This window comes from Capricornis sumatraensis, chromosome 1 (genome assembly GCF_032405125.1).
Source record: "Capricornis sumatraensis isolate serow.1 chromosome 1, serow.2, whole genome shotgun sequence".
In the NCBI taxonomy this organism is placed as follows: Eukaryota; Metazoa; Chordata; class Mammalia; order Artiodactyla; family Bovidae; genus Capricornis; species Capricornis sumatraensis.
The window spans coordinates 241628110-241653909 of record NC_091069.1 but is presented as its reverse complement, the minus strand read 5'-3'; the positions used below and the strand labels follow the sequence as shown (position 1 = coordinate 241653909).

Here is a 25800-nt window from a genome sequence, read left to right as displayed (position 1 = left end):
TTTATGTGCATTTATTCACCTATTTGACAATTTTTTGAGCCTTACACCTTGAGACACTATTTTCCAACTTAGAGTTAGCATGTAAAACAAGAAAAATGTTAGACCCTATTTCCTTTCAAAGGTATGAATAAATGAGGAGTTGGAACAGTTGTAAATGAGCACAATAACCTGTAAAATTCATTCATTCAGTTAACAATATGCTAGAATATTTTAAAAAATAAAAGATTAAAAATTAGTAGCTAATGTTGTCCTCATTTGTGCTTCTGTCATGTTGAAGTAGCCTGTATAAGAACCGTGCTCTTGTTGAGCACATCCAGATGTGGATAAAGCCCCAGAAAACATCTATTTAAGAGCATTAGACATTAGAGGTGCCAAGTTTCTGGGAAAGGAAGGGGATAACCCAGAGATATACCCATTTGAATGCAGAGTTCCAAAGAAAAGCAAGGAGAGATAAAGCCTTCCTCAGTGATTAGTGCAAAGAAATAGAGGAAAACAATAGAATAGGAAAGACTAGAGATCTCTTCAAGAAAATTAGAGATACCAAGGGAACATTTCATGCAAAGATGGGCTCAATAAGGGACAAAAATGGTATGGACCTAACAGAAGCAGAAGATATTAAGAAGAGGTAGCAAGAACACATAGAAGAACTGTACAAAAAAGATCTTCACAATCCATATAATGACAATGGTGTGATCACTCACACTCACCTAGAGCCAGACATCCTGGAATGTGAAGTCAAGTGGGCCTTAGAAAGCATCACTATGAACAAAGCTAGTGGAGGTGATGGAATTCCAGTTGAGCTATTTCAAATCCTGAAAGAGGATGCTGTGAAAGTGCTGCACTCAATATGCCAGCAATTTTGGAAAACTCAGCGGTGGCCACAGGACTGGAAAAGGTCAGTTTTCATTCCAATTCCAAAGAAAGGCAATGCCAAAGAATGTTCAAATGACTGCACAATTCACTCATCTCACAGGCTAGCAAAGTAATGTTCAAACTTCTCCAAGTGAAGCTTCAACAGTATATGAACTGAAAACTTCCAGGTGCTCAAGCTGGAATTAGAAAAGGCAGAGGAACCAGATATCAAATTGCCAACATCCATTGGATAATGCAAAAAGCAAGAGGATTCCATAAAAAAACATCTACTTCTACTTCATTGACTATGCCAAAACCTTTGACTGTGTGGATCACAACAAACTGTGAAAAATACCAAACTGCATTTGTCTCCTGAGAAATCTGTATGCAAATCAATAAGCAACAGTTAGAACTGGACATAGAACAATGGGCTGGTTCCAAATTGTGAAAGGAGTACATCAAGGCTGTATATTGTCACCCTGCTTATTTGACTTATATGCAGATTACACCACGCAAAATGCCAGGATGGATGAAGCACAAGCTAGAATCAAGATAGCCAGGAGAAATATCAATAACCTTAGATATGCAGATGACACTACCCTTACGGTAGAAAGCAAAGAGGAATTGAAGAGCCTCTTGATGAAAGTGAAAGAGGAGAGTGAAAAAGCTGGCGTAAAACTCAACATTCAAAAAACTAGGATCATAGCATCCAGAATCATTGCAGATGGTGACTGCAGCCATGAAATTAAAAGACAGTTGCTCCTTGGAAGAAAATCTACCACAGCATATTAAATCTACCTGGACAGCATATTAAAAAGAAGAGATTATTTTTCTGACTAAGATCCGTCTAGTCAAAGCTACGGTTTTTCCAGCAGTCATGTATGGATGTGAGAATTGGACCATAAAGAAAGCTGAGTGCTGAAGAATTGATGCTTTTGAGCTATGGTGTTGGAGAAGACTCTTGAGAGTCCTTTGGACTGCAAGATGATCAAACCAGTCCATCCTAAAGGAAATCAGTCCTGAATATTCATTGGAAGGACTGATGCTGAATCTGAAGCTCCAAGACTTTTGTCACTAATGGGAAGAACTGACTCATTGGAAAAGACCCTGATCCTGGAAAGATTGAAGGCAGGAGAAAGGAATGACAGAGGACGAGATGACTGGATGGCATCACGGACTCAATGGACATGAGTTTGAGCAAGCCCCGGGAGTTCGTGTGCTGCAGTCCTTGAGGTTCCAAAGAATCAAACAGGACTGAGCGACTGAACTGAGCTGAACTGAACTGATACAATACCAAGCCTGGGATTGCGCATGAACAGCAAGGTAGATGAATCTTACAAATATAACCTTGAGTGAAAGAAGCCAGATGCAACATTGTACATATGGTATGATCCTATGTCTGTAAAGTTAAACAAACAGAAGAAGTAGTCTGTGTTGCTACAAGTCAAGATAATGGATACACTTATGGGAAGATGGGAAGAAGTAACCGAGGAGGGGCATCCCACGCTATTAACGTTCCTTTTCTTGTGTTATGCGCTTGTGCTCACTTGGTGATAATGCATCGTTTTATACTTGGGACATGTGAAGTTTCATGTATGTTTATTACATTCAAGAAAAATTTTTTAACTTCTCTCTAAATTCGGAAGACTTGCCCCAGGCAGAGTTCACAGACTTCCGGAGGAAGTCTTCCGTAGTCTGCACCTGCGCTTCACCAGATCTCAGCCTTCAGGACAGGGTTGCAGGAGACCATTTTATGGGAATTGGGGATTGGAGAGCTTCTGGGAGGGACCTGGAGTGGGCATCCGAGACGCTTTGAAGGAAGACTCTGAGGATCGCTGAAAATTGTGCTCAAAATGTTGTATATACGTGTGTATATACAACATATATCCACATATAAACCTGTGGATCCTAGAGGAGGGATCCACAGGTTTCACCTCGTCTACCGCCCCTCAGTCCCGAAAGGGACGGCCACGCAAGAGCTGCTGTCTAGGTCTGGAAGTCAAGGAACCTGCATTCTAGTAACTAACCTGGGGCCCAGGCTGTCACTCTCACCTTGGGCCTCAGTGTCTCTCTCCAACGGGCTCCGGGGTTGCTGCGGCTCATATATCTGGGTGCGGCTCTAGCTGGCGAGCGGAGACCCAGCCTCGCAGTTCCTGGCGCTGGGCAGAGATGCAGCCGAGGCCCGGCTGGCGAGATGCCCGCGCAAGGGATGAGGGTGTGGCGAGGGCGATCCGCCGGAAGAGCGAACCCTTCCGAGGCGGCGGATCCGCCCCCTCGCGGGCAGGTAAAGCTAGTTGAGGCCCCGGGAGCCGGGTAGGTGTCGCGCGCCAGCGAGGAGAATGAGACTCGTCATCTGCTCCCTGCTGTGCGCGGGCGCCCTGGGTGAGTGCGCGCTGGAAGCTGGGGGAGGGCGGCCCCCTAGGATGGGGACCGGGTACCAGCAGAGGGTCAGCCACAGCGGGACGCTACACTGCCTGGGCTAGAGCGGCTTCGAAGCAGCCCAGAGTCTGGCTGGCTGCAAAGTGCCTTCCACCCGCGGAGGTGCATCAGTACACCTGACAGTCAGTCGCCCTTGAAGAAACGCTATAGCCTAGGACAGGAGTTCACAAACTATGACCAGCCGGCCAAATTCCGCCAGCCGCCTATATACAGCAGACTGAGCTAAGAATGGGTTTTACATCTTCACATGGGTGGAAGAAAACAAAAAGAAAACTAGTATTGACTCATGAGAATTAAATGAAATTCAAACGTCAGCATCCATAAATAACACTTCAGTGCAACAGGATCAGGCTCATTCAGTTAAGTACTATCTACGGCTGCTTTTGGGCTTCCCGCGTGGCTCAGTGGTAAAGAATTCTCCTGCCAATGCAGGATACGCAGGTTTGATTTCTGGGTGGGAAAGATTCCCCTGGAGGAGGAAATGGCAATCCACTCCAGTATTCTTGCCGGGAAAATCCCATGGACAGAAGAACCTGGGTACAGTCCATAGAGTCGCAGAGTCAGACCTGACTCAGTGAGTAAACAATGACAACAACAACAATAGCTGCTTTCAGGCTTTAAGGCAGAGGTGATTAGCTGCCACAGAGACGGTATGGCTCACAAAGCTAGTCATTGCCTCGGTAGACAATTCTGAAAAATGTTCCTGACCCCTTGCCTGAAGGCTGTTCATCCCATGTAGAGGGGAGGAAACAGGGTCAGAGGAGAGAACGGATTTTTTCCCCCAGGACTCACAGACTATTAATGAGGGGCTGAAGCACGTGAGGTAATCTTGTCAAGTGTCTAACCAGAAGGATATTTCCTACTCTGAACATACAATGCCTCCCATCCCTACCATACACTAGAGAGATGGAGAAATATAGGGAACAAACAGCCGCCCTAGAATGAGATCCACCTGCCACTCAGTGCCATGTGACTCTGAGTGGTCCCTTGCCCTCTCTGAGCTAATTTACTCCTCAGTTAGGTAGAAATTACTTTTTCGCAGCAAACACAGTTGCTGTGCACCTGACGTGAGGTCACGTGCCTAAGGGCAGAGCTCTAGGCACAGGTGAGTTATCACTGGAAAAAAAAATCCTGCACTTAAATGAAGGGGGCTCTTGGTTGGGTAACTGTAAGGAAGGTCACAGTACAAAGTCACTGAGCTCATGCAGGTGGAAGCCCTCCCAGGCTGAACGACTGGGTTCTGTCCAGCCCTGGTTCTGTCAGGTCTCAGGTTGTCTTAAGTCATTTCTGGGGCAGCGGATCTGTTATGGGGGGAGGGGTAACCTGGGCTGGGCAGAAGGCAGGAAATGCAAGGAGTGCTTTCTGGGCCTCCCGGGCCAAGTGCTGGCCTCTAGGGCCACAGAGGGAGCTCTGCAGGGGCTGAGGAGGGCTGCCGGGCTGCTGCTGCTGTGGTCCAACTATGGCCGCAGGGAATCTATAGAGCAGCCTCTTGGTCTCGCCCCATTCTCCCTGAACAGTGCTTGTGTTGTTTGTTTCCCTCCATCCTTCTCCTGGCGGTGTCAGGCACTGACTAAGAGTTCACTCTCCCAGTCAGCTCTGTGTTTACTAAACAGAGGCAAGAGCTTGCCTCTCCTCTGTCCTCTGCCCACTCCACCCCAACATCTCATCCCTCTTGGTGCTGCGCAAGGCTGGAATTGGGGACCGGCTCTCTTCAAAGCTCAGTGTTCTTTTCCAATAAAAATGCTTCAGGTGGCAGATGACAGGAATGAGACCAAACTAGTTTAAACTAAAATTGTCAGTGGAGAGGAGTTGGTGATTAGGACACCTTGAAAGAGCCAAGAACCAGGGGCTCAGAACAGCCTGTGTCTCCACCTTGGCTGCCACCTTTCTCGATCTTTTGCTCTCTTGGGAAGAGATTTCTCCACACAGTGAGCATGGGCTACCAGATTGAAATATTCGAGGTGGGCTCTGAGTACCCCTTCTTGAAACTGTCACATGATCTGATGGAGTGTTACTGATGGCTGGTCTAGTTTAGGCCATTTGACTCCATTGACCCTTAGCTTGCTCACATACACTCCCTTTCTTTTTAAAATAACTTTTACTTACATTTAATATAATGCCTTTCTTTATGTACACATACAGTTCAATGAATTTCAACAACATGCCTACCCATATAACTACCACCACAATCAAAACACAGAACATTTCCGTCACTCTCAAACTGTCCACTGTCCCTTCCTAGTCATTCCCATTTTTTTCCCACTTTAGATAAGTTTTTCCTTTTCTAAGATTTCACGTAAATGGAATTATACAGTCCCTAGTCTTTTGTGTCTGGCTAATTTCATTCCGCATAATTGTTCAGAGATTCATCCACATTGTTGTTCACCCCTTTTTACTGCTTAATAGTATTTCACGATGTCTTTACTATAGTTTGTTTTCCACTAGTTTCTTAGTGGATGTTTAGATTGTCTTCAGATTGGGGGTATTATGACTAAAGCTGCTTTGACTATTAGTATCCAAGTCTTTGGGTGGACGTATGTTTTTATTTCTTTTGGGTGAATATTTAAGAGTAGCATTGCTGGGTCATAATGGTAAGTGCATGTTTAACTTGTTAAGAAAATGTCAGGTTTTTTTGAGTAGTTGTACCACTTTACATTCCTACCAGCAATATGAGAATTTCAGTTGCTCTACATCCTGCTAACACTTGGTGTTGTCAGTATTTTCACAGTTAGCCTTTCTAATAGATTCGTGTGGTAGCTCATAATGGTTTTAAATTGCATTTCTCTGAAGAGTAATAATGCTGAAGATTTTTTTGCATATCTTCTTTTATAAAGTATCTGTACAAATATTTCCCTATTTTTCAACTGGATTATTTGACTTCTTGAGTTAAAAAGCCCTTTATATTTTCTAGGTGGAAGTCCTTGGTCAGATAAAGAGTATTACTTACACTTTACTTACATATTACTCAGTCGTGTTCAACTCTTTGTGACTCCATGGACTGTAGCCCACTAGGCTCCTTTGTCGTGAAATTCTCCAGGCAAGAATACTGAAGTGGGCAGCCATTCCCTTCTCCAGGGGATATTCCCAACCCAGGGATCAAACCTGTGTCTTCCGCATGCAGGTAGATTCTTTACTGTTTGAGCTACCAGGGATAGATGTATTACAATTATTTACCATATTTGTGGCTTAGCTTTCCATTTTCTAAATGATTTCTTCTGAAGAGCAAATGTCTTACATTTTGATCAGGTTCACCTACCTAATTTTTATTTTTTGTTATTATGTTTTGTGTCATCTCTAAAAATATAACTGGCTAGCCCCGCAAGTTGCAGTGTTTTCCTTTTTGTTTTATTTTAGAAGTTTTATAGCTTAGGGTTTTGTATTTTGGTTTATGGTGCATTTTTAGTTAATTTTTGTGTGTGGTATAAAGAAAGAGTTGCGATTCATGTTTCTCATATGAATATCTGGTTTTTCCAGGACTTGTTTTTGAGAGCTTCTTTATTTTTTATTTTTGAAAAGAATATCCTTTCATCACTGAATTACCTTGGCAGCTTTGTTGAAAATCTACTGTCTCTATAATAGTAGTAGTGTTATAGTATAGTCGTAGTTTTAGTTGCTCAGTTCAGTCTGACTCTTTTCCATCCCATGGACTGTAGTCCAACAGGCTCCTCCTTCCATGGGATTCTCCAGGCAAGTATACTGGAGTGGATAGCTATTCCCTTCTCCAGAGCCTCTTCCTGACCCAGGGAATAAACCTGGGTCTCCTGCACTGCAGGCAGATTCTTTACCATTTGAGCTACAGGGAAGCCCTACTGCCTCTATATGGGTCAATTTCTAGACTGTTCTGTTACATTAAGCTTTAGTCGCTCCTTATGACAAGATCATACTCCCTTGGTTACTACAGCTTTATAGTAAGTCTGGAAATCAGATAGTATAAATCCTCTGGCTCTATTGTGCTACTTCAGGGCTGGTTTGGCCATCTAGGTATTTTGCATATCCAAACACAGGTTTGAATCAGGTTATCAATTTCTATAAAAAGATTTAGGTTTGGATTTTATTGGGATCGCATTTATACATTATTTCGAGGAGAGTTGACATCTTAATATTGAGTTTTCTAATCCATGAACATTCTATGTCTATTTATTTAGGTCTTCTTTCCTTTATCTTGGGGATATTTTGTAGTTTTCATGTACAGATCTTATTCATAATTTGTTGAACTTATCTCTAGATATGTCATTGTAAGTAGTATTTTTAAAGTTTCATTTTTGTATTCTTTATCTTTTTAGCATTGTAGAGATCCAGTTGATTTCAGTATATTGACCTCAAATCTGATGATCTTCCTAAACGCATTTATTCCTTAAAGTTTTCTTGTAGAGAAACATGTTATCTATGAATATAGACAACTTTGTATCTTCTTTTCCAATCTGTGTACCTTTTGTTCCTCTCTTGAGCTTTGTTAAAATGATTAAGACCTCTATTACACTGTTATGATTAAGACCTCTATTACAATGTTAGAAGTGATGAGAATGTCTATCTTTGACTTGTTTCTGACCTGAAAGGGAAAGCATTCAGTCTTTCACCATTATGTATGACAGTGAGTGTGATTTTTTTGTATATGCTCTTTATCAGGTTAAGGACATTTCTTTCTACCCTTACTTTGGAATTTTGAATTGGCTAGTACCTTTTCTGTTCTATTGAGATTATCATATGGATTTTTTTGTTTTACTCTGTAATATGGTGAACTATACTGATTAATTTTTGCACTTTAATTCAACTTTTCATTCCTGGGTAAGGGATAAGTGTGTGTGTGTGTGTGTGTGTGTGTGTGTGTGTGTATTCATGCACTCAAAAAAATTTTGGCTGAATTTGATTTATTAATATTTTTTAATTTGTTAATGTTTTGTAAATGATTTTTGTATTTGTGTTCATGGGGGATATTTGGCTGTAGTTTACTTTGTCTTTACTGTCCTTGTTTGGACTTGGTATCAAGTTAATGTTGTCTTTAGAAAATGAATATTTTTTCTTTTTTTTAATTTTTATTTTTACTTTATTTTACTTTACAGTACTGTATTGGTTTTGCCATACATTGACATGAATCCACCACGGGTGTACATGAGTTCCCAATCATGAACCCCCCTCCCACCCCATATCATCTCTCTGGATCATCCCCGTGCACCAGCCCCAAGCATCCTGTATCCTGTATTGAACATAGACTGGCACTTCGTTTCTTACATGATAGTATACATGTTTCAATTCCATTCTCCCAAATCATCCCACCCTCTCCCTCTCCCTCTCCCTCAGAGTCCAAAAGTCCGTTCTACACATCTGTGTCTCTTTTGCTGTCCCACATACAGGGTCAGCATTACCATCTTTCTAAATTCCATATATATGGGTTAGTATACTGTATTGGTGTTTTTCTTTCTGGCTTAATTCACTCTGTATAATCAGCTCCAGTTTCATCCATCTCGTTAGAACTGATTCAAATGTATTCTTTTTAATGGCTGAGTAATACTCCATTGTGTATATGTACCACAGCTTTCTTATTCATTCATCTGCTGATGGACATCTAGGTTGTTTCCATGTCCTGGCTATTATAAACAGTGCTGCAATGAACAGTGGGAAATATTTTCCCAATGAACATAAGAAATATTTTCGTGGTGTATTACTTTCTCCTCTACTTTACAAGATAGTTTGTGTAACACTGGTGAGATTTCTGTTTTAAGTGTTTGACAGAATTCATCAGTGTAACCACCTGGGTCTGGAACTTCCTTTAACATTCATTGTAGTGCAAGTTAGCTGAACCCTAATTCTCTAGACATTTGTTTGCCTGGAAAAGTTTGGTTTTTCCTTCAATTCTTAAAGTTGTTTTCATTGGTCGTAGATTTCTAAGTTAGTGAGTTATCTTTCTTTCAGCACTCGAGTGATATCATCCCATTGTCTTTAACTTGTATGGTTTCTGACGAAAAGTCTGAGATATTTGTTGTCTTTGTTCCTCTGTACCTAATTTTGCCTCTTTTCTCTGGTTGCTTCAGAACTGTGAGTTTGTAGTTTTCATAATATTAGGAAATATTCTGACTGAATATTTCTTCCCATGTTTTTTCCTGTCCCTTCCCTCCTTCTTTATCCTGGACTCCAGTTACACGTATGGTAGATCACTTGATACTATGATAAATCACTGAGGCTCAGATCGTTTGGTTTTCGATCTTTTTTCTCTCTGCTTCATTTTGGATGGTTTCTAATAATGTCTTCCAGATCATCTTTTTTCTTCTGTAGTATCTGTTAATCTCACCCAATGGAATTTTCATTTCAGATTTTCTATCTCTAGCTATTCTTTTTGGCTCTTTACATCTGACATTTGTATCCTCATTATGCTCATGTTTTTCTTTTCTGAGGGGGGTCACTATTTATGAAAAATATTTCACATTTCCATGATCCTCTCCAGTCAGAAGTTCTTTTACACAATGCCATAAGCCTTGACTGGTCATCTGACTCTCCCATCCTGCGAATAGCCCCACAGATAGCCTCGTTTTAAACTGGCCTTTGAAGCTGCCTGTCATTTTGTCAGCCTTGGCCAGGTTCATCTGGACGGTCCTTGGTACTGATGTTACAGTTGCTGGTGGAGCATTTCCACGGCAAGTGCAGGTCCTCACACTTGCTGGCATCATTCTGCATGCTCAGGGTGCATGTGGTGACACACGACTAGTGTGAGAGCAGAGAGGACGTGCCACATCCACTGGCAGCACTGATGTCCATGCTTTAAAAAAAAAAAATCTCTGAGCATACTTTCAACATTTAAAATAGCTGTTTTAAAGTTATTTTCTGCTAATTTCCTCATCTCTTTCACTTGTGGGTCTGATTCTATTGGCTGATTTTCCTCCTGGTTATGGTTTACATTTTCCTGCACCTTCGCATGTGTATTAATTTTATTGGTTGCCACACACGGTGAATTTTACCTTACTGAGTACTGGATTTGTTTTTAATTTAAGGGGTATCAACCTTTTTTCTGGCAGGCACTCATAATGTCTTCAGATCAGCTTAATGTTTAAGATTAGTTTTCAAGATGTTTAGGCTGTGTCTAGATTACTTTTCTTTCCAGATCTAGTTTAGCTTACTTCTGGAATCTTTCAAAAATGCACTATTTACTCAATAAGATTTTCTCCACTCTGAATGGTGTGAACTCAGATGATTCTTAACCCCGTTTGAACTCTGTGAAATGCTTGGTTTAAGGTCCCCATTAAATTCTTTTTCCCTAGCAGTTGTCCTTGCCTGGCCTCCACAATGATCAGATTGGTAATTAGCCAGAATCTCCAGGGTGTGAAAATTCGGGATCTCTATTTCTCTCTTTCTCCTCTCTTTTTGCACTCCCTGCTCTTTGGTACCCTATGCTGCACATTCTTACTCGCCTCTGCCTTGCCAAGCTACGATCTCTATCTCCTCTGCTTAGAATGACCATCAGACTGTCTGCTCCTTTCTGCCCTGCCGTCTGGACATTTTGTCCAGCAAGAAAGCTAGAGTGATTTCAAGGCTTACCTTATTTGTTTCCCTTCTCTCGAGGATCATAATCGTGAACTTCCTGTTGCCTGGTGTTTTAAAACATTTTTTAAATATGTTTTTTTCCCAGGCTTTTTGTTTGTTTGCTTGTTTTTTTCAGTTGTTTAAAGTGCTAAGGCAGGTCCCATATCAGTTATCTGTCATAGATGGAAACAGAAATCTATCTGGTTTAATTTTTTGTGTGTGTTTTGTTTGTTTCGCTTAGTTCCCTGTTTTAGTACCATGTTTTTGTCGAGGTTTTAGCTTTTCCCTAACTATGCAAATATCATTCACCCTATTTTATATTCACACTGAATGAACCATGGCTATCAGTGGGGAGAGGGAAGGAGTGAGGGGTAATATAGAAGTAAGAGAGGGAAAAAAATGGTTATTATAGGATTGTACGAAATCAACTGTGTGATACTTTGGAAAATTGTGAAGCACTGAATCTTTCATTCAGGAAAAAAATAATTTAAAAACATCAGTAGCGCAAAAGCTGCAGCTTTAATCATTTGAACATAAGCAAAAGTGATGGAAAATACAGACCTTCTGAAGAAGTTTTCACAGTAAGTGTATACTTTTGAAAAAGAAAAAAACTGCAATTGTATACAGTAGCTCTTTGTGTAACTTAATCTACTTACAAAGCTATTTTCATTTATAGAGTTGTATTGTCTCCATGGTTACCAGTCATTTCCAAGAGCAGAATGTTTTAAGAATATGCACTGGCAAGCAGAGTAAACATGCTTGAAAGGCTCAAAATGCAAAATGCAACATGAGTTATTACTCTGCACACGTCTATTCTGCATAAGGGCACATGGCCCAACAGCTCCACTCTCTAACTGGCTCTCCTACCCTGGGTGGCTGCTATCAAATGGGCCTGTTCAAATAAAGCTGAAGCACTCCGTTTGTCACTTCCTGTCTTTGATATGGATTTCTCTGAGTGAAATTTGATATCTCTTGCCCCATTTATTTTTATATTTCCTACTTATAGGCAGTTAGAGAGCAATACAGGTTTTGGAGTCAAACAGACCTGGGGTTTCAAGGATTAGCTTCATTTCTAGTCTCTGATAGGTTTTTTTTTATTTGCTTACTTAAACTCATCTACAAAGTGGGAACATCAGCATTTAAATGGCAAGACAGTTGCAGGAGTTCAAGAAGGGTTGTGAGTGTGGCCCACTGCCTGACACACAGGGCCTCCTCAAAAACTGGTAGCTGTGACCACTGTTACTCTCATCTGTATTTCAACTAAGTTGACATTTTGCCCAAATACTGCAAATTTGTAAACAGCATTTTGCTTTCATAATACTGTCAACGCTAATTACAACACTGAAGCGATTTAGCAGCAGCAGCAAAAGCAAAGGGCTAGTGAAATGAACTGACACTGATGTTAATGCCCCAGCAGTTACTACCATGGAAGGCTGAAGTATCCAACGTCAAGACAAAGACTCAGGTTCCAACTTCCCTTCCATAAGATTTTTTTCTTTTTTGAGGTGAAATTCACTAACACAAAATTAGTAGTTTTAAAGTATGCAATTCAGGGACTTCCCTGGTGAGTCAGGGGGTAAGATTCTGCACTGTAAATGCAGGGAGCCCAGGTTCGATCCCTGGTCAGGGAACTAAGTCTCACATGCCACAACTGAGAGTTTGCATGCAGCAACTAGAGATCCCGTGTGCCACAACCAAGACTTGTTGCAGCCAAATAAATAAGCAAATATTTAGTGATTAAATAAAAGTATAGATTGAGTAGTATTCAGTATTCACAAGGTTATACAGATGCCACCTTTATCCAGTTCCAGCACGGTTCCATCACCCAAGAGACTATCCTGCAGTCATCTTCCTCTCCCCCAGCCCCTGGCCACCACCAGTTTGCGTCTCGATAGATTTACTTATTCGGGATATTTCATATAAACTGAATGATATACTGTGTAGCCACTTGTGTCTGACTTCTTTCATTTAATATATTATTTTTGAGTTTTATCAATGCTGTAGCATTGCTTTATTCTTTTTATGGTAGATTACATTCCATTGTATGGATGTACTGTATACTGCTTATCAAGTCATTCCTTGCTGTACATTTGGGTTGTTCCCACCCTTTTTGACCATTGCAAAAAGTGCTGCTATGAATATTTGTGTATATGTATTTGAGTCAATTCAGTTCAGTCTCTCAGTCTTGTCTGACTCTTTGAGACCCCATGGCCTGCAGCACTCCAGGCTTCCCTGTCCATCACCAACTCCTGGAACTTGCTCAAGCTCATGTCCATCAAGTTGATGATGCCATCCAACCATCTCATCCTCTGTCATCCCCTTCTCTTCTTGCCTTCAATCTTTCCCAGCATCAGGGTCTTTTCAAATGAGTCAGTTCTTCGCATCAGGTGGCCAAAGGATTGGAGTTTCAGTTTTAGGATCAATCCTTCCAATGAATATTCAGGTCTGATTTCCTTTAAGATGGACTGGTTTGATCTCCTTGCAGTCCAAGGGAATCTCAAGAGTCTTCTCCAACACCACAGTTCAAAAGCATCAATTCTTCAGTGCTCAGCTTTCTTTATAGTCCAACTCTCACATGCATACATGACTACTGGAAAAACCATAGCTTTGACTAGACGGACTTTTGTCGGCAAAGTAATGTCTGTGCTTTTTAATATGCTGTCCAGATTTGTCATAGCTTTTATTTCTTTTAATTTCATGGCTGCAGTCACCATCTGCAATGATTTCGGAGCCCAAGAAAATAAAGTCTCTCACTGTTTCCATTGTTTCCCCATCTATTTGCCATGAAATAATGGGACCAGACACCATGATCTTTGTTTTCTGAATGTTGAGTTTTAAACCAACTTTTTCTTTTTCTTTTTTTTAAATATAAATTTATTTATTTTAATTGGAGTTTAATTACTTTACAATATTGTATTGGTTTTGCCATATATCAACATGAATCCGCCACAGGTATACATGTGTTCCCCATCCTGAACTCCCCTCCCTCCTCCCTCCCCGTACCATCCCTCTGGGTCATCCCAGTGCACCAGCCAACTTTTTCACTCTCCTCTTTCACTTTTATCAAGGGGCTCTTCAGTTCTTCTTCACTTTCTGCTGTAACTGTGGCGTCGTCAGTGAATCTGAGGTTATTGATATTTCTCCCAGCAATCTTGATTCCAGCTTGTGTTTCATCCAGCCTGACATTTCGCATGATGTACTCTGCACATAAGTTAAATAAGCAGGGTGACAATATACAGCCTTGACGTACTCCTTTCCCAATTTGGAACCAGTCTGTTGTTCCATGTCTAGTTCTAACAGTTGCTTCTTGACCTGCATACAGATTTCTCAGGAGTATTTGAATGCCTGTTTTCAATCCTTTTGGGTATATACTGATACCCAAAAGTATGAGTGGGTCATATAGTAATTCTGTGTTTAACTTTTGGAGGGTGCTTTGGCTTTTTTTTTTTTCCCCAGGGAAAGGTACGATCAGAGACATGGGACCTACCAGATACCCAGTCCACTTTGTGTCTTCTCCTCTCAGCCAACCCTTGACCTGTCCTTAACCTCTCTGTCCCGCAGAGAATGGTGAGTACTGTGGCTCCCTTACACATCTGGCCCCTCTTCCCTAGGGCTGTGTCTGGCTGTCCCTGAGAAGACTGTGAGATGGTGCACTGTCTCGAATCTTGAGGCAAGTAAGTGCTACAGTTTCCACAACAATATGAAGAAAGTCCTTTCAGTGGATGGTCCTCATGTCGCCTGTGTGAAGAAAACCTCTTACCGTGATTGCATCAGGGCCATTGCGGTAGGTCACTACTGTCTAAGAAGAGTGGGAGAAAATCCATACTTTCTTGTTCTTTTTCTGTGCTTGCTATGGTTTATTGCTCTAGAACAATCTTCTCCCCAAAGGAACTAGACTTGAAAGTACAGGGACTGTGTGTGGAGGAAAATATAGATGCTTAACATTCATTAATAGTGAAAACAGCAACAATAATAATATTTATACAACTGATAGATAAGGATTCGGTGAGAATGCCCATAGTAAAGCAAAGCCAGATTTGTACTGAAAGAGAAATATATAAATACTCAGAAATAAACAAGAGGTTTTAGTGTCACTGTTATTACTTAATATTGTTTTTGAAATTTCCTAGTAATGCAATGATATAAAATGATAGAGACAAACAAAAAATGTCAAATTTTCAGATGCTTACATGCCTATAAAGTATAATGAAATCATTAGAAATATTACTATAATTATTAATGAGAAAAGTACTTTGGTAAAAGATAAATGTATCATAATTTAATGTCATTTTAACTGTCAGTGGTCACTAGTTGGGGAAAAAGAACCCCAAATTATGATCTTATTTACATGTAAGATGATACACAGAAAAATGTTTTGGGGAAAAAAATTACATGAGAGATCTGCAAGAATACAATAAATATAATACAAGAGCCTGAGACAAATGAACAACAATAATATTAATAAATTAAAACATATGCTGTATTCCCAGATTGGAAGACTAAACTTCATATATTTGCATATTCTCCCAAAGTTGATTCATAAATTTAATATAATTTTATAAAAATAATATTAAAAAATTTTAAAGTCAATGAAATAACTTTGCAGTTCTTAAGTGTGGATGAGAATATAAAATAGTATTGTGAAAAATAAAATGAAGGGGGCAGTAGCTGAGGCCTGTCTGAAACTATAACATATTTAATAACAGTGTTGCAAAGAACAAGGTCCTTGGACAGATGTAGAAGACCTGGAAGAGAACAAGATTTAGGCATATTTCCAGCTTTCTAAAGATAGCTAATTATCCACATGATATGGTGTCGATGCAAACTGTGAATGTCCACCCCTACGGCATTGGGCTCCAGACTTAATGGTTAGAGCCACATAGATTTAGATACTGTGTGACAAGGCAAACTTTCCAAAGAAAAGCCTGAGGAAGGAATCTGTAGCTGGACAATTGGATAGCCATTTAGAAATAAAGTCAACCGAGATTTTTAATACACTTACCAAAATAAACTCCTAGCTTGACTCAGTTTGACTAATGTAGCTAGATCAGTTCAGTTCAGTCGCTCAGTCGTGTCCGACTCTTTGCGACCCCATGAATCGCAGTACGCCAGGCCTCCCTGTCTGTCCATCACCAACTCCCGGAGTTCACTCAGACTCACGTCCATCGAGTCCGTGATGCCATCCAGTCATCTCATCCTCGGTTGTCCCCTTCTCCTCCTGCCCCCAATCCCTCCCAGCATCAGAGTCTTTCCCAATGAGTCAACTCTTCGCATGAGGTGGCCAAAGTACTGGAGCTTCAGCTTTAGCATCATTCCTTCCAAAGAAATCCCAGGGCTGATCTCCTTCAGAATGGACTGGTTGGATCTCCTTGCAATCCAAGGGACTCTCAAGAGTCTTCTCCAACACCACAGTTCAAAAGCATCAATTCTTCAGCGCTCAGCCTTCTTCACAGTCCAACTCTCACATCCATACATGACCGCTGGAAAATCCATAGCCTTGACTAGACGGACGTTAGTCGACAAAGTAATGTCTCTGCTTTTGAATATACTATCTAGGTTGGTCATAACTTTTCTTCCAAGGAGTAAGCGTCTTTTAATTTCATGGTTGCAGTCACCATCTGCAGTGATTTTGGAGCCCCAAAAAATAAAGTCTGACACTGTTTCTACTGTTTCCCCATCTATTTCCCATGAAGTGATGGGACCAGATGCGATGATCTTAGTTTTCTGAATGTTGAGCTTTAGCCAACTTTTTCACTCTCCCCTTTCACTTTCATCAAGAGGATTTTTAGTTCCTCTTCACTTTCTGCCATAAGGGTGATGTCATCTGCATATCTGAGGTTATTGATATTTCTCCCGGCAATCTTGATTCTAGCTTGTGTTTCTTCCAGTCCAGTGTTTCTCATGATGTACTCTGCATAGAAGTTAAATATGCAGGGTGACAATATACAGCCTTGACGTACTCCTTTTCCTATTTGGAACCAGTCTGTTGTTCCATGTCCAGTTCTCACTGTTGCTTCCTGACCTGCATACAGATTTCTCAAGAGGCAGGTTAGGTGGTCTGGTATTCCCATCTCTTTCAGAATTTTCCACAGTTTATTGTGATCCACACAGTCAAAGGCTTTGGCATAGTCAATAAAGCAGAAATATATGTTTTTCTGGAATTCTCTTGCTTTTTCCATGATCCAGTGGATGTTGGCAATTTGATCTCTGTTTCCTCTGCCTTTTCTAAAACCAGCTTGAACATCAGGGAGTTCGCGGTTCACATATTGCTGAAGCCTGGCTTGGAGAATTTTGAGCATTACTTTACTAGCATGTGAGATGAGTGCAATTGTGTGGTAGTTTGAGCATTCTTTTGCATTGCCTCTCTTTGGAATTGGGATGAAAATTGACCTTTTCCAGTCCTGTGGCCACTGCTGAGTTTTCCAAACTTGCTGGCATATTGAGTGCAGCACTTTCACAGCATCATCTTTCAGGATTTGAAATGGCTCAACTGGAATTCCATCACCTCCACTAGCTTTGTTCATAGTGATGCTTTCTAAGGCCCACTTGACTTCACATTCCAGGATGTCTGGCTCTAGATTAGTGATCACATCATCATGATTATCTGGGTCATGAAGATCTTTTTTGTACAGTTCTTCCATGTATTCTTGCCACTGCTTCTTAATATCTTCTGCTTCTGTTAGGTCCAGACCATTTCTGTCCTTTATTGAGCCCATCTTTATAACAAGATAAATCACAAAAGTAGACAAACTTGGAAATGTAAAAATTTTTAATCTCTGACAAAAAAAAATTAAAGTCCTAAGCCTACCAAAAAGTATATTCACATCAGCTATAACAAAGCAATATGATCTAAAAGCTATATAAAGATGTCATTTAAATTTTTAAGAAATGCTTAAGAATAACAAGCTATAAACAAGCTGCTCACAGAAATTACAACTAATAGATGATATAAATGAGGAAGGAAAAGTCTTCATCCTTTTTAATAATCAAAGAAATGCAAATAAAAGCATCCTTAAAGTAACAGTTTATATTTTTTAATGTAGTAATATTTCTTAAAAGATAGCATTTCTTGCTGATAGTTTTGCATGAAATTGGCATGCATTGCTATTGGCATTATAAATTATAAATTTAGGAACTTCCCTGGTGGTCCAGGGGTTAAGCAACTGCCTTGCAGTGCCAGGGGATGCAGGTTCAATCCCTGGTCGGAGAACTGAGTGCCACATGCCTCAGAACAACTAAGCTTGTGTACCACAACTGGAGGTCCCATGCACAGCAATCGAAGATCCTGCATGCCACCACAAAGACCCGGGCAGCCAAATTAGAAATTTATACATCATTTCTGGAGAAAATTTGGAAGGATCCTGTAAGGGTCATAAAGATACATACAAGCTTTTATTTATTTTCTGTAATGCTCATTATACATTATAAATTTGTATGCTGTGCTATGCTTAGTTGCTCAATAGTGTCTGACTCTTTGTGACCCCGTGGACTGTAGCCCACCAGGCTCCTCTCCACGGAGATTCTCCAGGCAAGAATACTGAAGTGGGTTGCCATGCCCTCCAGTTGAAGAAGAAAGATTTCCATAAGGGCTAGAGAATTGATCTAACCTGATTTTTGAGAAGAGGCTGTGAGGTTATTGCTTTTCTCAGGAAGGAAGGAATCCTTGACAGATTCTAGAAGAGGCAATCCAGACTTAAGAGTGTAAAACATGACTCTTATGGATGGAAATTCCAGATGGAAATGCAGAAGAGGGCGACTGAGGACGAGATGGCTGGACAGCATCACCTACTCAATGGACATGAACTTGGGCAAACTCTGGGAGACAGTGAGGTACAGGGAGGCCTGGAGTACTGCTGTCCATGCTATCACAGAGTCGGACACAACTTAGTGACTGAACAACAGCAACATGGATGGAAATATTCTGATTCATTCACTCACTTACCTGACATCATTTGTTGTACTTCTACTGATAATAGGTGCTGGGCTTTAAGATAAAACAACAAAACAGTAACATCCCCACCTTGGTGGAGCTTGCATTCCAAGGGGGAGGACGAACAATAAATGAAGAAGGTTTGTCAGATGGTTGCTAAGGGCTCAGGAGAAAAACAGTGTTTCCGGCATTTGTGAGGTGGTAGTTTTAAAAGCATGTTTGGGGAAAGGTTTTTGAGCCCACATGAGGAAGGTGGAGGAGGTCTGAGCTGTGCAAATATCCCAGGGAATACAAGTGACCCTGGAAGAGGGTTAAGTGAGTCTTCCTTGGAGCTGAGGGGCTTCATTCATGTCTGGCCTTTCTTCTTTCAGGCACACGAAGCAGATGCCGTGATGGTGGATGGCGGTTTGGTCTATGAAGCAGGTCTGAAGCCCTACAACCTGAAGCCTGTCGTGGCAGAGTTCTATGGGTCAAAAGATGGTGCGTCCCTCATGGGGACCCAGGTCTCTGTCCTGACACAGCTGCTGTGGGGGGAGGCAAGGACTTTGTCGGTATTACACGTGCAGGGAACAAGTTGCTGGGGTTCTTTGTACTGTGGAAGTCTGTCCCCAGCTCTGACCTGTGGGGGCTGGGAACTTGGCCCTTTCTGGGAAGCTGTGGACTTTAAGCCTCCTGATGGGAATGCTGCTGGGTGCTGCTGAATGAGAGAGGATGTGCTGTCTGGAGTCCACTGCCCACTCAGTGGGATTGCATCAACGGGCTGCCTCTCTGGAGACATATATCCCCGGACAGCCTCTCCTTTAAGGGACTTTAAGGAGCTGAAGAATGAGGTGCCTGTCCTACTTGTCCATAAATGTTGCCAGTGTGTGCAGGAGCACAGCCTGCCTCAACCTGAGTCCAACTTGAAGGCCCCAGTAAAATCTTCAGATGCCCTGTGTACCTTCCTCCCACACCTTCACCTTCATGTCTGTGCTGCAGACAGAGGAGCAGAGAAGGGGAGAAGCAGTAACATCACGATGACTGGGAGCTGTATGTCCTCCAGCCTATTGCCTTGAAAAGGGACAGTTTGCTTTCTTCTGTCAATCAGGGGCCTTTCCCTTTCCTTTTCTACCTGTTAACCAGAAGGTGCTGCAGGTCCTAGAATCCCCCAGGCTCCACTGCACACACTCTGGAAGATTAGTAGCAATGATGCGGCATCTTGCCTCAGCCCTTCTTTCTCTGCTGTTTTGCAGATCCGCAGACTCACCATTATGTCGTAGCTGTGGTGAAGAAGGGCAGCGACTTCCAGCTGAATCAGCTCCAAGGCAAGAAGTCCTGCCACACAGGCCTGGGGTGGTCTGCTGGGTGGAACATCCCCATGAGGTTACTTCTTCCCTCTAACTGGTCACAAGAAGGTAAGCTGGCCAGGGTGGGGTGCCCTCTGGCAGAGTTCCTGCTGCTGGGACCCACAGGGATTGTATTGGGGCCTTACAATCACTGCCAGGTGTACAGGTTTCATGAAGTCCAAGATGTGGTGAGGACAACCTGCTTTAAACATGTACTGGCTGGGTTTACTGCATCAGTGACCCTTGTGACTGGCAGCTGAGACTTCCCTTTCTTCAACCAAAGAGACCCTGTCTCTGAGCTCCTGGCAGCCCCACATTTGTGGTATCCCAGCATTGGGGTCTGACAAGGGCCATGGTGGAGGCTCAGGAGAAAGGGGAGCTCCCTTCCAGCTGCCCAGGAAGACTCTCTAACGGTGACCACCAGCAGTCGGGCCGCAGTGCCTTGGGTGAGGGCTGGGGGTGAAGGTGAAAGGAGATGAGTGGACTGGAGCTCAGTTATGGTGAGCCAGGGTGAACTGAGGGTGCCTTTCGGCCCCTGAAAGACAACCAGATTTTCTGCACTTTGCAAAAGTGTTTCTTTTTGATCCCTGCCAGCTCTGCAACATTTGTGTTTCACCTGTCTTGGGCTGCAGAGGTCAGATGGGATGCTGCAACCTGGGCCACAGCTCTGGCTGTGTTTTCTTGGGGTTCCATCTTGCCTTGAGTTGTTGGACGTCTGCCTGGGTGGTTATGTTGGCACACCCACTCCCATGAAGCAAGTGAATGCAGCCCCCTCCCATGAATTCCTGGAAGAGGGATTCCCGTGAGCCACCATGGGCCCTGGATCAGAAGAGAAGAGTGGGTGGGGCCATTTCCTGAGATAAGGAAGGACTGTTGGGGTTCCTGAGTGTTTAGATTTCTGCGCTCCCCACCACCACTCCCGAGCCTCCATGTTGGTGACCGAGCCAGGTGAGGAGAACTGGAGCTGCCTGCTGAGCTACCTGCTCAGCAGCTTTTGAGCCCTGCAGTGGACATACTGGGAAGCTTCTGGAGACCCAGGCCCATGTACGAGCCAGCCATGCCTTTGGACCAGGCACCATTGGCCACCTCTACATGCCCACTTCCTCATGATAGTCCGAAGCAATGCATTCAAACCTCTGGGTTCTCAAATAGGGCCACACACACACACACACACACACATGACCCAGAGGCCCCGCCAGCTCATGCCCTGAAGTCCATGTGTCTGTGTTGAGCAGCAGTGGCCAAGTTCTTCGCAAGCAGCTGCGTCCCCTGTGCGGATCAGTCGAACTTCCCCAAATTGTGCCAACTGTGTGCAGGAAAAGGGATGGACAAGTGTGCCTGCTCCCACCACGAACCGTACTTCGGCTACTCGGGGGCTTTCAAGTGAGTGGGCCCCTTCTCCTCCTCTCTCTGATGTTGGGGAAACTGAAGAACAGGGAGTAGATGGGGCCTGCCCCAGACAACCTGAAGAGTGCTGGTGAAACCTTGGGTTTTGACTGTCTCCCACGGCACATCCTCGTTCCTGCCTGTCCTACAGAGGAGTCTTCTGTGTGTGGGGGGCTCTCATCTACCCAGAGCCTGGAGTCTGGACCAGAGGGGGCCTCTGGGATCCATAGACACTGGCTTGAGCACACAGCCAGGCCAAAGATCAGGTCCTCCCCCAAACCCTTCACTGGCTTCTCTCTGCCTGAGCATCTCCACGCCAGGTACACGTGCTGCGTCTCCCCAACTCCTGCTCAGCCCTGTGCCCGAAGGCACCTTTCCATACAACATGCCTGCCAGGGACATAACTAACATTTGAAACCAGAGCAAAACTGAACAGGTATCCAGGCTGTCTAGAGTTTTTATACTCTATGTACTGTGCTGTGCTAAGATACTTCAGTCGTGTCCGACTCTTTGCAACCCTGTGGACTATAGCCTATAAGGCTCCTCTGTCCATGGGATTCTCCAGGTGAGAATACAGGAGTAGGTCCTCTTTGTAAAAGGCTTTTGACCTTAAAAAAAAAAAAAAAAAAGTACAAAAACCCTATTGCTTCAGGCTGCCTCCAAAGAGGAAGGTGAGGGTCCTTCTTTTGGACCATCCCTCCCCAGAGTTGCCTGGGACGGGGCTTATGGGGCTCCTGCCTATTTCAGACCCGGGCTTGGCTCTGGGGGTTCAAAGACTCCTCAGACAGGGCCGTTGCCTCTGCAAGGACAGCCTGAAGCCTGGGAAACTGCAGGCGAAGCCCTGTGAGCCAGTTGCTGGGGCAGAGCCTGAGGAGGGGGCTGCTGGCGGGGTCAGGGGGTGAGCCTGTGCTGTAGACAGTGGCTTGAACACAGCTGTCCTGTTGCTCAGGTGTCTGCAGGACGATGTGGGGGATGTGAGCTTCGTGAGGCATCTGACGGTATTTGGTAAGTCAGACGGAGAAGAATCTTGTGGCCACACCCTGGCCAGAGGAACTCCTTCTTTCCTAAGTTTCCTTATATCTAGAGATGGGTCGTGCCCAGATCTTTAATGAAATAGAGTTTCTGTATAATGACACTTCCATTATTGGTGCTTTGTTTAGTGTTCAGTTTGTTCAGTTTATAAATCTACTGAACAAATTTTCTGAACCTTTTGACATTACTTACCAACTAATAAGCAAGTTTTAATAATTAGATTCTCTTAGTCACTGAAATGCCAAATTCAGATCTAATCATGATCTCCTGAATGCTTCCTTATACATGGTTCCTAAATGTTTTCTTTAATCACCTTAAACAAACAAATTCTTATAATGATTGCAGAACTTGTTAGCACATCTACAATTAAATCTGTTGCAAAGCATTACTACTGTGGACAAAAATGTATTTTTTCTTTATTTCTATGTTAAAAAAAAAAAAAAAAACCTTTCCAAAGTTTTGGGCAATTTATCAGAAACAAATAAAATAGTGTTTCATATGAGTTCAGTTTTCAGATTCTAGGTTTTATAACCAATTAAATTTTTATCAGACACAGAACACATTTGTAACCCTTAAGATGTTTAAACAAGAGATGTATATTTTATACTCAGTTCATTTTAAAAATCATTGTCTGCTACCTCAAGCAGAATTTTGAGCCTTCACTTTTTCTGGGGACCTTGGTTCCTTGCAGGCTGGTCTCTTTCCCTAACAGGAAACAGAAGTGTTCGGGCTTTGTTCCCTCACCTCAGCCATTCATAATTCACTGTTCCCTCATTATAACACACTGACCTGCTTTGTTAGCCTTTTGGCAATTGATGTGTGTCTTCTTATCAGTAATTTTCATTAGTAGGGGAATCTATGGGTCTCTTCTCTCAAAATCAAGTTACTCACCATAGTTGTCATTGTTATTTTCTGTGATTGCTCAAGTTGGCACATTAGGCCAATGGACAGAATCTTCTAACACTCACTCTGGAGAACTGAAAACATCCTCACTTTCTGAAAACAACCAATTGTCTGAGACCACCTAGATTTCCCTTTGCTGAAAGTCGTATGTCCACTATTACACGCAATGCTGTATTACCTTTTAAGTGGGAGTTTCTGAGAGGCTATCTACTGGGCTTCAGGGTGAAAATGAGTGTTGGTGAGCTGCTGCCACCACTGGGCCCGAGAAAGACTCAGGCGGAAACGTTCTTTCTTTCTGAAGCTATTAGATCATATTGTTCTTTTAATTTTAACATTGCAAAAATTGTTGAAAATTTTCTTTTAATATAAAGCTTTAAAATGTATTTTCTCTGCAACAAGTCTGGTTAAAATGGAACTGTTCACAGGAACTCGAATTGTACTACTGATTCTCTTTCAGTATAAGATTGTATCAACCTAGGATATGAGTTTGCTAGGGCTGCCATTACAGAGTACAGTCATCTCTCAGTTTACCAGCGTTTGCAGGTCCTCAAGTCCCTTACATAAAACTGTGCAATATTGCATATAACCTGTGTACATCCTTCATACGCTTTTAATCATCTCTAGATTACTTATAATACTTAATCAATGTAAATGCTATGCAAATAGTTGCCTCCGTGGCAAATTCAAGTTTTGCCTTTTGGAATTTCCTGGAATTAAAAAAAATCTTTGGAGATGTGGAACCTAGAGATATAGTGGGTGGCTGTAACATACTGAGTGGCTTAAGCAACAGAAATTCATTCTCTGAGTTGCAGAGGCTAGAATTCTAAGTTTGGGATGTTGGCAGGGCTGTTCTTCCTGAGAGCTGTGAGGGAGAACCTGTTCCATGCTCTCCCCACCCCCGTGGATTCTGATGTTTGCTGGCAATCATCACTGTGTCCTTGGCCTGCAGTTCCATCACCCCAATCTCTGTCTTTCCCTCCACATGGCGTTCTCACAGTGTGTACGTGTCTGTTTGTGTCCAAATTTCCCCTTTTAGGAAGGATACCAGTCATATGGAATCAGGAGGCACCCTACTCCACTATGACCTCAACTTTTTGTTTGTTTGTTTCCAAAAAATCTTTATTTACAAAAACAGACAACAAGCTAGATTCTGCACAAGGCTCTAGTTTTCTAACCACTGCTCTATCCTGTGTAATGTATTTGTCTATCTATGCATCAGTGCTAAATGGCTTGAATTATAGTTTTTAAGTAACATTTCACATCTTCTAAGCCAAGCTCTGCTTCAGCTAATTTTGCTTTTTCTCCAAAATGTCTTATTATTCTTGGTACATTGCAGTTCCATATAGATTTTTTTTCTGTTTGTTTTTTTTTTTTTTTTTTTTAGTTGACTAAAGTCCACACTTGATTCAAATTCCCTAACTTTTTACCTAATGTGTTTTTTCTGTGTTAGTATTCTGTCTAAGATGCCAGTTAGAACCTCATCTTAACTAATTACCCGCGCTGTCTCTATTTCCAAATAAAGTCATATTCTGAGGTGCTGGGGGTTAGGACCTCAACATACGAATTTTAGGGGGACACAGTTCAACCCAGAATACCTTCTAATACCTAGACCAGGGGAACCAAAGAGTCTGTTTTCCTCATACGGCTTTTTGGTCCTGCTTTGTACCTCTATAGTATCCTGATTGGGCCCGTAGGCCTCCGTCCATCTCTCAACCTGCTGCCACCTTTCCCCAGCAGACTGTCCCCAGGGGAGTATTGCCACTTTAGTGAGGGACCTGAATTGTCCCCGCAGCGTGGCTCTGTGTCAGCCCCAGACTAGGTCAGACTTTGATGAGTTCCCTTAGTCCTTTGAGCCTCAGTCTCCCCATCTCTGGAATGGGATAATCACATTACCAGCCTCCCCCAGTTGTTTTGAGGATGAAATGAAACAGAGCATAGAGAGCTTCAGCTCAGTCTTTGGCGTGCTATCAGCTCTCAGAAAGCATCTGCTGTCACCATTCTTGTTAGCAGAGCTTTGGGCAGAGCATGCGTCCCAGTCCTGGGTCTCTCTGCAGTGAGAATCTGTCATTTCACCTCCGGAGGGCTCAGCATCCTCACCTGTCTAAATGTATTTGGAAAAGATTCTCTTTTCGTCCTCTCCAGGCTGTTAAAAAATGATGAAAGAAGACAGTTCAGGTGATATAAACTTTAGCACTTCTTGAAGTGGGCCATTCAGTCTCCATTCAGAGAACGGGAAAACTGCAGAAGGCAGGAAGCTTTGATGGGATAAAGAATAAAGAACAATGAAGAGAAAAACAGATAATATCTGATTGGCCAGGGTCACTTTGCCCAGGGTGAGAAGAACGAAGGAAGGAGATATAGAGCCCAGAGTTAGCTTGGCATTGGATGCCTGGCTGGCTGGATAGACTGCATTTCTATTCA

The 25800-nt window shown here is 42.5% G+C and overlaps 1 protein-coding gene and 1 non-coding gene across 2 annotated transcripts in view; both read left to right on the top strand.

Moving 5' to 3' along the window:
- The first annotated feature begins 3129 nt into the window (after window positions 1-3129).
- LOC138079620 (inhibitor of carbonic anhydrase-like) overlaps window positions 3130-25800 on the top strand; it is a 45834-nt gene continuing 23163 nt past the window's right edge. The window contains exons 1-6 of the mRNA XM_068972308.1: window positions 3130-3234; window positions 14415-14587; window positions 19105-19213; window positions 19966-20127; window positions 21294-21441; window positions 22394-22449. Of these exons, the coding sequence (XP_068828409.1) occupies window positions 3192-3234; window positions 14415-14587; window positions 19105-19213; window positions 19966-20127; window positions 21294-21441; window positions 22394-22449 (691 nt within the window). The 5' untranslated portion in view covers window positions 3130-3191. The remainder of the gene's footprint in view (window positions 3235-14414; window positions 14588-19104; window positions 19214-19965; window positions 20128-21293; window positions 21442-22393; window positions 22450-25800) is intronic.
- Window positions 12362-12434, top strand: TRNAY-GUA (transfer RNA tyrosine (anticodon GUA)). The gene has a single exon. It is a non-coding gene; the product is annotated as a tRNA-Tyr (tRNA).